Raw genomic sequence first — 14,350 nt, 5'->3', positions numbered from 1 at the left:
TGGATATTCAAGGTTCTATGTATTTTACTTATCTATATATTAAATTCTTTTTCCATGTATGGAAAGTTTTCTGCTATTACTTATGCAAACAGGTCTTTTATGGCCTTTATTTTTGCAAATTCCAATTACTCTTATATTAGTACCCTTTCAGTAATGTAGGAGCTGTTGGATCCATTTTTAATTTTCCCTTGTTGTTTTCCAGGTATCTCTCATTAATTGATCATATACTACAGCCCTGTCCTCTAGGTCTGAGACTCTGACTTCACCTTCGTCCCTTCTGCTACCCATACATTCAATCACGGTTTTAATCTGGATTTCTGATTTAACTTTCTTCTAAATTGCTGTTCTTTTCTATGCTGGGCATTCATGTTTTTCACCTCTTTCTTTAACTTCACTAACTTTATTAATATCTTCTCTAAACTCTCTGATCATTTGTTTGATTACAGCCATTATGTGAATAGTTACATCTTCTTTAAATTCACCAAGCATCTTGTAGAACTGTTTTACCTCTATTGTTACCCTTTCAGACCTATCTACTGTGTAGCTTATGACTTTCTCCCACTCAATACGCCCTGTACTAGTTTTGGGGGAGTTGGGAGTTTCTGGAGGTATGTTGTTGCCTTGTCTTTTCGTGTTTCTGTGTGTGTTTGTTTGTTTATTGTGCTGGAGTTTGCAAACCATTTGTCCCAGTGTCTCATTCTTTGGGGGTGGGGGGAGTGAGCCACAATATTTTTTATGATACCCCCCCACCCCTAGCAATCCAGGTATTGGCATAGAGAGAAAACCAATTGCCAGCCTTGTTACTTTGTCTATGGTAGTAAATTCAGCAAAAACAATGGTGTCAAATTTTGACAGGATCTTGACACACCTTAGGAACCATTCATAAAAAACCCTTTACCAAAGCAAAGAGAACTCTTTAGAAAAGACAATTAGGTCCCGCTTATAATGATCCATAGTAGTACAAAGCACCGATTTCTGTTGGATGTTGGCAGCAGTATTAGAGCTCAAACATGTCTATACTTCCTTCTTTAGGACTGTCCTCTCTGACAACTACTCCCATTGAACCTGGTCTCCCACAAGAGGACACAGGACCTGTGATCTTCCTGGTCTGATCCCTATTTAGCTCTAACCCCCTCTAAGCCTAGCTCTCAAGCTTCTCTCACCTGGTCTCTATGGAAGGGTATGACTTCAGTCATGGAGTGAAACTTTCTTCTTGGGCGTTGGTCTGTTCTTTGATCAAATTAGTCTGTTGGTTGTCTACTCTGTTGCCCTGTGCTATAGAGAACCTTATGACTGGAGGCAGGGCACACATTTTCCAGGTCTTCCTGGCACCAGCACAGGGCCCAACAACCATCAGTGTCAGCTGTGGGCAGGGTACTCTTGCTTCTTGGGGCCTCCCAGGTCCTTCCCAAGGCTCCAGAAGACAATGCTGTTGGCTGGGGGCAGGGCACATGCTCCCTGGATCATCCAGGCACCAGTGTGGGGTTCTGGCCAGTGGCCACAAACTACTGCATTATTTTTTTTCCTCTTAAATTCTTTTATTAGTACATTTTAGGTATACAATACATTTACATTCATCATTGGGAACTTGTACCTTTACGTGATGCATTTTGGTTCTTATTTTTTCCCCATTCCCCTGCCCTCCCTTCAACCCCTCCACCCCTTCCTATTTACAAAGGTTTTGTTTCCATTTTTTTCTCAAAATTACTGCATTATTGAAAGTCAATTATGTTAACTTATTTTATCTTTAGAATGTCAATATTATTAAACATTTGATTATAATGGATGTTATTAGTAGATGCACTGCCTGACTTTTGTCTGTCAAGAAGGCAGCTAGCTATACACACAAATCTAATAGTGTGCTATAAAAAATTATCTGTGATTTACTATTGAAACCTTGAAAAAGGTGTAATTTTGTGCAGTAGGATAGATTCAGGGAACATCAAAGAGAGAAGGTAACATTTGAGTTGTTCTCGAAGGATGAAAAGAAGTTAGCTTAGCAGGAAAGGGTCAGAAGTGTGCTCCAGGCAGTAGCACACACTAAAACAAAATCTTGGGTTAAGGACACACATATTCTGCATCAGTAGAATTGTGTAAGAAGAGTATAGTGTTCAGATGGGCAATGATTGTTTGAAGACTGAAAATTGAACATTTCATGTACTGATTAAGGAATGTCGGCTTTATCTTAGCTACAGTGATTTACTTAAGGGTAGCAGAGATTCAAACCAATGTTATAAAAGATTAACTGACAAGGTTGGATTGCTGGGTTTAAAAAAATTGGAGGTAGTGGGAGGTGTTGCTGTGTAAATTCTGAGGGTCTAAAAGAAGTGAGAATAAAGAAAAAATCGGTGGCATGTTAGTATCCAAGAGAGAAGTTCAGTAAAACAGAAAGAGAGAGAGAGAGAGAGAGAGAGAGAGAGAGAGAGAGAGAGAGAGAGAGAGAGAGAGAGAGAGAGAGAAGAGGCATCCCTAATAGCAACAAAAGGTAAAATATATCAAATGCTTACCATATGTGCTAATCTGAGTTCTGTTCTGAGTGGCTTGCACATATTAACCCATTATATTCAACATCCTGTCTGGGGTAGGAACTATTAAATTACTCATTTTACATTTGTGGAAACAGGTATGGAGAGAGACCTGTAGTTTCTAGTTTAATGAAAATGCCTTTGTCTGAAATGAATAAGAAAAGGAACATATATGGGAAGAGAAGAAGTTAGTTACATGATTGCTAAAAATTTCCAGACCCCCCCCCCTTTTTCCCCCTTAAATTCTTTTATTGAAACATTTTAGGTATACAACACATTTACATTTCTCATTGGGAGCTTGCATCTGTACATGATGTATCTTGGTTATTTTTTACCCATTCCCTGCCCTCCCTTCACTCCCTCCACCCTTCCCTATTTACAAAGACTTTGTTTTCATTTCTCATAATTTTTCCTTTCCCTTCTTTCCTTTCCCCTGTCCCTCCCACTACCCCTACCCCTTTGACCTTTTCTTCCTATTTTGCATTATTGATTATTCATTCTAATCATTGGTACATTTTAGGTATACAATATAATGACATTCATCATTGGAAATTTGCACCTTTACATAGTCTCACTTGGTTCTTATTTTTCCCCCTTCCCCTGCACTCTCTTCAACCCCTCCATTCCTCCCTATTTACAAAGACTTTGTTTCCATTTTTCCATTTTCTCATAGTAATTCCATTCCCTTCTTTCCTTTCCCCTGCCCCTTCCATTTCCCCTTCCCCTTTGCCTCTTTTCTTCCTATTTCACATTATCTATTATATGTTTTAGTCCTTATTTACACTTTCAGTTTCTCACACTAGAGAAACTATTCAGTATTTATACATGTGTGTCCTGTTTTGTTTCACTTAAGAGGATTGCCTCAATGTGTATCCATTTAGCTATAAATGTCTCTAATTTCTCATTTTTTATGGCTGAGTAGTACTCCATTTTATTAAAAAAAACACACATTTTCTTTATCCAGTCTCCAGTTGATGGGCATTTGGGCTGTTTCCAAGTTTTAGCTATTGCAAATTGTGCTGCTATGAACATGGGTGCACATATATCACTGTGGTATGATTCTTTTAATTCTTTGGAGAAGATCCCCAGCAGAATAGTGGGGTCAAATGGGACTTCCAGTCCTAGTTCTTTGAGGTATCTCCATTCTGATTTCCACAGTGGTTGCACCAGTCTACACTCCCACCAGCAGTGGAGCAGGGTTCCTCTTTCCCCACAGCCATGCCATCATTTGTTATTGGTTGATTACATGATAGCAGCTATTCTTTCTAGTGTGAGGTGGAATCTCAGCATTGTTTTCATTTGCATCTCTCAAATGACCAGTATTGTTGAACATTTTTTCATATGTTTATTTGCTATTTCTACTTCTTTGTCTGAGAAATGTCTGTTCATTTCAGATCCCCGTTTTTGGATTGGGTCTTTAAATTTGGGAGGTCTGATCTTTTTAAGTTCTTTATAGATTCAAGATAGTAGACCTTTGTCTGAGTGAAGATTTTTTCCCACATTGTGGGTTGTCTCTTCACACTGCTGGTGGTTTCTCTTGCTGTGCAGAAGCCTTTTAATAAGAAGAGATCCCACTTGTTGATTGTTTGTGCTAGTTCACGGGCAACTGAGGTTTTGTTCATAAAATCTTTTCCTACACTGATGTCTTCAAGGGTTCTACCTAACCTCTGTTCCAACTGGTTCAGAGTTTCTATTTTAATATTTAGATCTTTAATCCATTTTGATTTTAGTTTAGTGCATGGTGAAAGATATAGGTCTAGTTTTAATCTTTGGCAAGTTGAAACCCTGTTTCTCCAGCACCATTTATTAAAGAGGCTATCTTTCCTCCAGTGAGGGTGTTGGCTCCTTTGTCGAAGATGAGATGGCTGAGTGTGTCTGGTGTTGTTTCTGCATCTTCTAATCTGTTCCACTGGTCCTCAAGTCTGTTTCTTTGCCAGTACCATGCTGTTTTTATCACAGTAGCTTTGTAGTATAGTTTCAAGTTGGGGATTGTGATACCCCCTGCCATGTGTCTGTTGCTAGAATTGCTTTTGCTCTTCTAGGTCTCTTCTTGTTCCAAATGAATTTTTGGATTGGTTTCTCAAGGTCCATGAAGTATGGTGCTGGGATTTCAACTGGGATTGCATTGAATCTATATAGCAGTTTTGGAAGTATGGCCATTTTCAGTATATTGATCCTTCCTACCCAGGAACAGGGGATGTCTTTCCATTTTCTGATATCATCTTCAACCTCTCTTTTCAGAGTGCCATAGTTTTCAGAGAAGAGGTCTTTGATTTCTTTCATTAGGTTGATTCCTAGGTATTTCAGTTTTTTGGATGCTATTGTGGTGGGAATTATTTGTCCAGGCCCCTTCTTAATGGTGTCCCTGTGCTGCCTCCATTCTGCCTGCTAACTCCCCATGTCTGGTAGGAAAAGATGTTGCCTTGCTAATTAAGTGATAGGTTGCTAATTGGTGATAGGTTGATAGGTTGATGGGTGATAGGTTGAAGGAAGACTATAGTATCTCCTATCATAAAAACTCACCATATTGTTTCTCACCATTATTTTCATTGCATTATTTTGTTGAAGTAGATATAGCTTTATTGTTCAAGTGTGAGTGGCTAGTTTTACTTTTTTTTCCTTTTTGTGACTGAACATACATGGCTTTTATCAGTAACAACACTCTTCTTTCCACAGTACTTTGAATATTCTGCTCAACATGAAATCCGACACAACATCCAGAAGGAATTATGTCTTCATGCTGCTCCAGATCTGCTTCAGCTGAAAGCATGTGCCTACAAAGGTCACAAGACTGTTGTCACTGGAGAACAGATATGGAAACTCCAGAAGGTACCTCAGTGCAGTAAATTCACCCATTTATTAAATTATTTTAATTAGCTCTAATGATTAACTGGAAAATATGTAAAATATAGTACATTAATATTATCCATCAGAATTTCTCTGCTTTTATTAACTTTGTTATGTGTGTCTACCCATATGTTAAGAAAATATATCTATTTAGTACACCTAGGAATGAAGTAATCATAAAATTGCTTGGTGGAAGCCTGGTTTATGCAGCTCAAGATCTTTGGTGAATTACCAATAGTAGCTGCTTGTTTTTCATTTTTTAAGATTTCTTGTAATTCTTTTTGCAAAAGTCACATTTTTCTCACCAGAAAATGTACTTCATATAAAATGATTCTTCCTCCACTTTAGTACTTTTCTATGAATCTAGAATTGAGAGAATACATGACAAATCTTTTGTTTTTAAATATATTTTAAAGCTTAGATGGATCATAGCAATTCTTATGTAGAAACTGTTCTGTATAATACTGAAATACCATAAGACTGGCTTTTATGATTTGAATTTTTTAGTTTGTCACTTATGAATAAATCAATAGAATGCTTCTTGCTTGAATATTTGACTTAGATTTTGCTCTGTTTACTTTTCTTTATTAATATAATAATGCCTTATGTCAATTGAACCGTAAGTGGCATAGATACAGCTTACAACAGAAACCAACTGTATTTTATTTTATTTTTTTGTTTGTTTGTTTGTTTTTTGTTTTTTGGGTCTGACTTTCGTTTTGTTTTTCTCCCTGTCTCTCTCCCCTGGGCTAGGGAACTCAGAAAACTTTTCTTATGGCACCAGGAAATGTTTCCTGGTTTTCCCACCATGGTGGTGGGGTAGGAGGCCTACAGGCCTGTTCAAGCGTATCTCCCTTTTTCTTTCTTTTTCCCATTTGTGGTCACCCTTTTGTCCTGTGTTTCTGTTTTCTGTGATATTTTGCTACTGTGGGGGGAAATTAGCTCAGTCTCTGCTTACTCCAGCTTACTCCTTTCAACCTAAGTCGCATCCGCACTTTCCCCCTTGATGGCTGTTTCTTTTTCAGAATGCTGTCTTTGTCAGGGTCACCATCTTGTCTCATCACATGACTCAACCAACTGTATTTTATCAGTCATAGTTGATCTTAGGAAGACTTAAACTTCAGAATGTTATACATTTAGTATGCAGATTTCCCTTTTCCTTCAATGAGAGCTTAAGTCATTTGCATATTTATCAGTTAATTATGAATCTTGAAACTTAATGTCTTGTGTTTTCTTTTATTCTAGGATCAACTGCTATATAATCCATTCTTAAAATTGTGCCTTTCAGCAAATGGAGAACATCCACGCTTAGTGTCATGCAATCCATCAGATCCACTCCAAAAATGGATTTTTAACCAAAATGATTAAGTGTTCCTTAAAGTTGAAGAGATATTCTTTCTCAAAAAACTGTGACTAGGCATACACTGTAGTTTTTGGAAATTATGCAAAAGCAGCTAATTGTAACTTATTCCAAGTGCATTTTTCTTATTTATATCTTCAAATGTCTATGTAGCACAGCTACAGAAATCCTGTATCTGTTTTAAAGCACAATAACTAGTAATACCAAAGGCCATTTTGAAATGTCTAGGTGTAAAAGAGATGTTTACAGAATGATGACAGTAATTTTCCTAGTAAAGTGATATTTGCGTGTTTTGTACACTTGAGGATATGCATAGTTACATTCATATACTCACTATGTAACTTCCCTTAGCTGTTTTGGGGAAGGAGAAAGAACTGATACTGTATTTTTTTAACATATAGCAATGGATCAATGAAGGTCAAACAGTGGCCTTTGTGCAAAAACCAGGAAATTTTTATAGTTCTAGAATTTGTTATTTATAACTGCAGGTAAAATTATTTTGGTTTTTGTTTTCTTGTCTGTCAAATGTTTCCTTAAATGGGAAGTTGAATAAGAAGAGGATATTTTTTTAACACTTAAATTCCTTGGCAAATTTTTTAATATTTTTAAATCTGAAGCCCACTCTACTTGATGCACTAAATAGCTTTTCTTAAGTAAATATATTCTGTGCTTTTCCAAAGCAATTAAAAAACTTTATAAATTATTTTCTGTTGATAAGGTATCCTTTCCTTCCTACTAGTCTTTTCTTCTTACCAAAATTTACTAATCTTGAATGTTTGTGACATTGACTTTCAAATGCAGAATACTTGACTCACTTAACTAGTAAAATTTGTTATTGACTCATTATAAATTGTCTTTGTAATGAATCTTTTCATGAAAAACTCATTTTTATCTATGTGAAAAAATACAGTAAAAATCCTAATTACTATTACAATTACTTGTTTAAGTTTTCTTCCTCTTTTCGATGAAATCTGCACTTGATAATAGATGGGGGAAATATGAATTCTCTATATGGAATTTCTAAGACCTATTGTTGACAAAGCCATGAGATTTTCTTAAGAAAAACTCAAACATTTGATAGAAATGGCATAAAAATTAGGGAATGGAAAAGGTTCTATGTTAGATATATAGAAAATTTTGTACAAATTACTAAAAATTTTCCCTGAGCATCTGATAAAGTGATTTTTTAAAAATGTGTTTACTAGGGAGATTTGACACTTTATTTTTGGTAATTTTATAAATAGATCCATTATATCCTTATTCCAGAAGTAAAATATGATGGACTTTATATTTTAAATCTGCCAGAGTCTCAAAAATAAAAAGAAAATACTTCTTGACTATTGCCCCCTCTTTTATTGTTTATAACTTTAAACTTTTATTCAAACTCCTGTTTTCTCTGATTGATTACTAAGCCAAATTTATTTAAATTCAACTAATATTTATTTTGTGTCTAATTTTGTGTCAGAATTTTTGGTGAACACAGTTAACACATATTGTCTTTGAGCTGTGTCTCCTGGAGCAGAAAAAAAGAAATGATTTTGACATAGTGCCAGTATGATATTATATTTTATGATGCAAATAACAGTTCACTTATTGGTATTTGATATTTCATTAATAAATAAAATCACACTGTTGTTATAAACTAGTAATAATACATGTACTTAAATATACAGTAGTGCCCACTTACATGTGTAATTTAAATTTCTCAATTTGTTACAGTAGAAATGAACATTCATGAACAAATGCTGCTCTGAAAGCTTGTTATAACTCCAAAAACAATGTGAAACAATTTTTCAAAAATATTTTATAAACAAACTTAAGTAAAGCCTGTTTTAGAAAAATGAAATCAACCTGAGGGTCCTCCTCATATCATTATTATGTTGTATCATGATCCAGCTCAAATCTGTTTAGATTAAGTTGATTTTATTATAGCTGAGTTAAATGCATGCACAGGGAAAGTCCTTACCTGATACAGGCCTCTCAGACTGTTGCTCCAACTATTAGACCAGTGATTTCATTAAACATTGGCCATTTAGTATGGGTAGTGCCTTTTAAAAGTCTGAATTTGGGGACATTGTTAACAGGGAGTTATTTATAGACCCTGGCTGCCACCCACTGAATGATTTGAATGCACTCAAGTGTGAAATTGAAGATCTCTTGCTCAATTTAAAGCTGCCAAGGGAAATGGTATAGGTGCTACACAGGACCTAGCATGTTGCCTTCCTTCTGGAGGGTCAAGTCTTCCGAACTCTAGGTTGGTAAACCGCACCTGCTAGGGTCAACCAGATGGGCAGGCTCCCTGAGAATGAAGGCTTGACCACACAGATAGCCACAGCAGAAAATAAGCTATATGCTAAAATTACCTATTGCTATAACCAATGATTGTGAATTTTAAATTCATAATTTTTTATAAGAGAATGGTCTTAATCAACAATTTACTGCATAAACGTTCAAAAATTATGTACAAAAAATAGAGAACTGATTTCTGAGAAAAACAGTTGGATTCTTAGACTAGAAAAAAATCAAATCATGAAAAGAAATGTTAAATCACAGGTGGACAAGAACTGTAAAAGGAAAAACAAAAATCAAGAAAGATTCTACATTCAAATTATTTCACATTTTAAAAATAAATTTTATTTTATCCCTTTTCCCCCTCAAGCCCTCTCCCCTCCCCAGGTACAAAAGCTTTGTTTCCATTTTTTCCTTCTATTTTCACTTTTTTTCTTGTCCCTTTCTTCCTTTCTCCTTCCCTCCTCGTTTCCCTTCCCATTTGACCACTTTCTTCCTGTTTCCCAACTTTCATTATACTTTTCAGTCCTTATTTCCACTTTCAGTTTCTCACACCAGAAACAAGGAAGTATTTGAACATGTGTGTTCAATTTATTTTACTTAAGAGAATGGTCTCAAGGTGTATCCATTTAGCTAGAAACTTCACATTTCACTTTGAAGACAATAGAAATAAACATCTTAAGACAGTGCATCTTGAGTGTGGTCTCTGCAGGAAAGGTTTTGCAGAGCTCTCAGATACCTGGTCACACTTGGATAAAAGACCTTGACCTTACAATGGTGTATTTGTGAAAGAATTAATATATATACAAAAGTAGAGGTATGTTCTTTGTGTCCATGCATGTTTTCATTTAAAATATTTTTTTATATGGATCTTTTTAATGGGTTTCTATTTTAACTACTTTTTCAAATCATTAACCATCAATGCAGGTGCTTTGGAGAAGAGATTTCCCCTGAACACATAATCACTTTTATTCTCTAGTTTTCTATGATGTGTAGGAAACGTGTGTTTTGTGTCTTATTGACCCTATTAAGCAATAGGATAATAATTTACAAGACAGCTCCTCTCCTCATGAAAGTCATACACCAGGAATGTGATCATTAATAAAATGTCAGAGTATATTGATGTTTTGGAGAGAAACAGTCTCATGATGTAGTCAATAGCATCAGCTTCCAGTAATTCCACTGGCTATACACAGAAGAAAAAAGAGGGCCTTGTATTTTGGAGGTAAATAATTAAAAGAGCACTTCTGAAACTTTTATTGTGCACACCTTGAGATCTTATTAAAAGCCAGATTCTGAATCATTAACCCTGGGGAGAAGCCTTTGATCTGTGTTTCTATCATGCTGTCACGTGATGTCAAAGCTGCTGGCCCTGGAACTGCATTTTGAGTAGAAAGTATATCCATTTAGTCAATGCCTAAAGTCCTTTGAAATCACAGTGATGACTTCCACCACATTCCACCTCCCTTAATACTTCAGACATAACCAGGAGTTAATGATTTCATCCATTATTGTCATGCTGGTTTGCTGGACACATCTACATCCTTTGTATAACTCGATTGATCACTCCCCACCCTCTGATCACATTCCACTCTGGCAACTTTTATTCCTGTTATTTGATCAGAAAACTCTCTTATATGAAAGTACTGTTCATAGTTCTGCCTGAAATAAACTGAACATCTCCTAAGAATACCTTTTTTTCTGAGAGGACTGTTGTGTTTTGTTTTGTATTCTGTCATTCTTCTTAGGCTTCAAGGCTAGGATTTGGAATACATTTATTCTTTCTTTAAAAAACAGTACCTCAGTTTATTTAAAGCAGTGCCATGCAGATACTTTGTCCTCTACCCCTTTGTGCTGCTATCCCTCACTCATGGATCATTTTGCATACCTCATTCCATCTATCAGTTGAATGTTTTAGTTCCTATTGTGCTTCCTTTCTTTATATTCCTGCTGCTACTGTCATCCTCATGGGCAAATTCATTGCCCATCATCCTGAGCTGTAAGCACTTGCTGCCACACACATGCCTTCGTATCCCTAGTAGCTATTCTCACTTCAACAGCTTGTTCACCTTAACCTATCACCTTCCATTCTAATTAACTACTTCCTCTAGAACATTTCCTACCTGTTTGAGACTTTCAAACCATTGATCTCTAGTCTGTACTTTCTTACAGAATAGTTTTAATATTTCACAATTATGATACTTCTCTTCCACTCCTAATTCCCATAAAATTTCTTCATCACACTTATCCAGAAAACCCTATACCCCAGGTAGAGAAAATATTTGCACTCACTAGCCCTGCACCCAGTTTTCTTCCTATGAAGACATATTTACCATCACTTTTGAACTTGCCATTTACCTCTTTTCCCTCCCTCCCTGTTCTAGCCTCTCCCCCACCCCAGCCTTTTTCTTTGGTCTCCTTTTTCATGGATTCTGTATCTTCCTCTGTCTTAGTTTGCTTTTCATTTTAGAGGAGTACGCCATACCATAATTTTCTGGGAAGGTTTGAGGATGCATGCAGTTTTAAAACTTTTATGTCTAAAATAAATTTATTCTATCCTCACATGTAATAGTATAGATGTCTTTGATGGAAAAAATTTTTTTCTATTGAAGGTGTTACTTTATCTTCTTCTGAATTCAAGTACTCAAAACTCCAATGCATTTTTTATTCTTTTTTTTCTTAATTCTTTTTTTTCCCTTAAATTCTTTTATTGGTACATTTTAGGTATACAATACATTTACATTTCTCATTGGGAACTTGTAGCTTTACATGGCATATCTTGGTTCTTATTTTTTCCCCATTCCCTGGCCACCCTTCCCTATTTATAAAGACTTTGTTTCCTTTTTTTCCATTTCTCATAATTTTTACTTTCCCTTCTTTCATTTCCCCTACCCCTCCAACTTCCCCTACCCCTTTGGACCTTTTCTTCCTATTTCACATTATCAATTATTCATTTTAATTATCAGTACATTTTAGGTATACAATATAATGACATTCATCATTGGAAATTTGCACCTTTACGTAATCTCTCTTGGTTCTTATTTTTCCCTCTTCCCCTGCCCTCCTTTCAACCCCTCCATTCCTCCCTATTTAAAACTACTTTGTTTCTATTTTTTCATTTTCTCATAGTAATTCCATACAGTTCTTTCCTTTCCCCTACCCGTCCCACTTCCCCTTCCCATTTGCCCCTTTTCTTCCTATTTCACATTATCTATTATACCTTATTTACACTTCCAGTTTCTCACACTAGAGAAACTATTCAGTATTTACACATCTGTGTCCTATTTATTTCACTTAAGAGTATGGCCTCAATATCCATCCATTTAGCTATAAATGTCTCTAATTTCTCATTTTTTAGGGCTGAGTAGTACTCCATTTTATTCAAAAAAACACATTTTCTTTATCCAGTCTCCAGTTGATGGGCATTTGGCCTGTTTCCAAGTATTAGCTATTGCAAATTGTGCTGCTATGAACATGGGTGCACATATATCACTGTGATATGATTCTTTTAATTCTTTGGGGAAGATACCCAGCAGGGGAATAACTGGGTCAAATGGGACTTCCAGTCCTAGTTCTTTGAGGTATCTCCATACTGATTTCCATAGTGGTTGCACCATTCTACACTCCCACCAGCAGTGGAGGAGGGTTCCTCTTTCCCCATAGCCATGCCAGCATTTGTTATTGATTGATTTTATCATAGCAGCTATTCTTTCTGGAGTGAGGTGGAATCTCCATTGTTTTCATTTGCATCTCTCGAAAGATCAGTGATACTGAACATTTTTTCATACATTTATTTGCTATTTCTACTTCTTTGTCTGAGAAATGTCTGTTCATTTCAGATGCCCATTTTCGGATTGGGTCTTTAAATTTGGGAGGTCTGATCTTTTTAAGTTCTTTATAGATTCAAGATAGTAGACCTTTGTCTGAGGAAGAGCAGGTGAAGATTTTTTCCCACATTGTGGGTTGTCTCTTCACACTGCTGGTGGTTTCTCTTGCTGTGCAGGAGCTTTTTAATAAGAAGAGACCCCACTTGTTGATTGTTTGTGCTATTTCACAGGCAACTGAGGTTTTGTTCATAAAATCTTTTCCTACCCCAGTGTCTTCAAGAGTTCTACCTAACTTCTGTTCCAACTGGTTCAGAGTTTCTATTTTAATATTTAGATCTTTAATCCATTTTGATTTTAGTTTAGTGCATGGTGAGAGATATAGGTCTAGTTTTAATCTTTGGCAAGTTGAAACCCAATTTTTTCAGCACCATTTATTAAAGAGGCTATCTTTCCTCCAGTGAGGGTGTTTGTCTCCTTTATCAAAGATGAGATGGCTGAGTGTGTCTGGAATTGTTTCTGCATCTTCTAATCTGTTCCAGTGGTCCTCTGGTCTGTTTCTTTGCCAGTACCATGCTGTTTTTATCACAGTAGCTTTGTAGTATCGTTTCAAGTTGGGGATTGTGATACCCCTTGCCATGTCTCTGTTACCTTGAATTGCTTTTGCTCTTCTGGGTCTCTTCTTGTTCCAAATGAATTTTTGGATTGTTTTCCCAAGTTCTGTGGTGTATGCTGCTGGGATTTCAATTGGGATTGTATTGTATCTATATAGCAGTTTTGGAAGTATGGCCATTTTCACTATATTAATCCTTCCTACCCAGGAACAGGGGATGTCTTTCCATTTTCTAATATCATCTTCAATCTCCCTTTTCAAAGTGCTATAATTTTCAGGGAAAAGGTCTTTGATTTCTTTCATTTGATTGATTCCTAGGTATTTCAGTTTTTTGAATGTTATTGTGAAAGAAATTGTTTGCCCTATTTCTCTTTAAGTGAGTCTGTCATTGGTGTAGAGGAAAGCTATTAACTTTTGTGTGTTGACCTTGTATCCAGCTACTCTACTGAATTTGGTTATTAAGTCTAGAAGACTTTTGGTGGAGTTCTTGGGGTCTTCTATATAGAGTATCATATCATCTGCAAATAATGACAATTTGACTTCTTCATTTCCTATCTTTATTCCTTTTATTTCTTTCTCTTGTCTAATTGCTGTGGCTAATGTTTCCAAAACTACATTGAACAGGAGTGGTGATAGTGGACATCCTTTTCTTGTTCCTGATTTTAGTGTGAATGATTTCAGGTTTTGACTATTTAGAATGATATTGGCTGTTGGCTTTTCATAGACAGCTTTTATCAGATTGAGGTAGAGACCTTCTATTCTAATTTTTTGTAGGGTTTTTAATCATAAATGAGTGTTGGATTTTGTCAAATCCTTTTTCTGCATCTATGGAGGTAATCATATTGTTTTTGTCCTTGGCTCTATTGATATAATGTATTACATTTATTGATTT

General features: G+C 35.9%; 1 protein-coding gene across 3 annotated transcripts in view; it reads left to right on the top strand.

Annotated features, from left to right (window-relative positions):
• Galnt3 (polypeptide N-acetylgalactosaminyltransferase 3) overlaps positions 1–11,918 on the top strand; it is a 58,279-nt gene extending 46,361 nt beyond the window's left edge. For 2 of the 3 annotated variants that reach the window (XM_021238598.2, XM_021238597.2), the window contains exons 11-12: positions 5,202–5,354; positions 6,618–11,918. In XM_021238598.2, the coding sequence (XP_021094257.1) occupies positions 5,202–5,354; positions 6,618–6,740 (276 nt within the window). In that variant the 3' untranslated portion in view covers positions 6,741–11,918. The remainder of the gene's footprint in view (positions 1–5,201; positions 5,355–6,617) is intronic. The other variant, XM_004857604.3, reaches the window with a different exon arrangement.
• Positions 11,919–14,350: the final 2,432 nt, after the last annotated feature.

The sequence above is a fragment of the Heterocephalus glaber genome, unplaced genomic scaffold (genome assembly GCF_053883595.1).
Source record: "Heterocephalus glaber isolate CG9 unplaced genomic scaffold, H.glaber_assembly_v1.0 deba00000347, whole genome shotgun sequence".
Lineage (NCBI taxonomy): Eukaryota > Metazoa > Chordata > Mammalia > Rodentia > Bathyergidae > Heterocephalus > Heterocephalus glaber.
The sequence above is the reverse complement of the archived record's forward strand: the minus strand, read 5'-3'. Positions and strand labels throughout refer to the sequence as shown.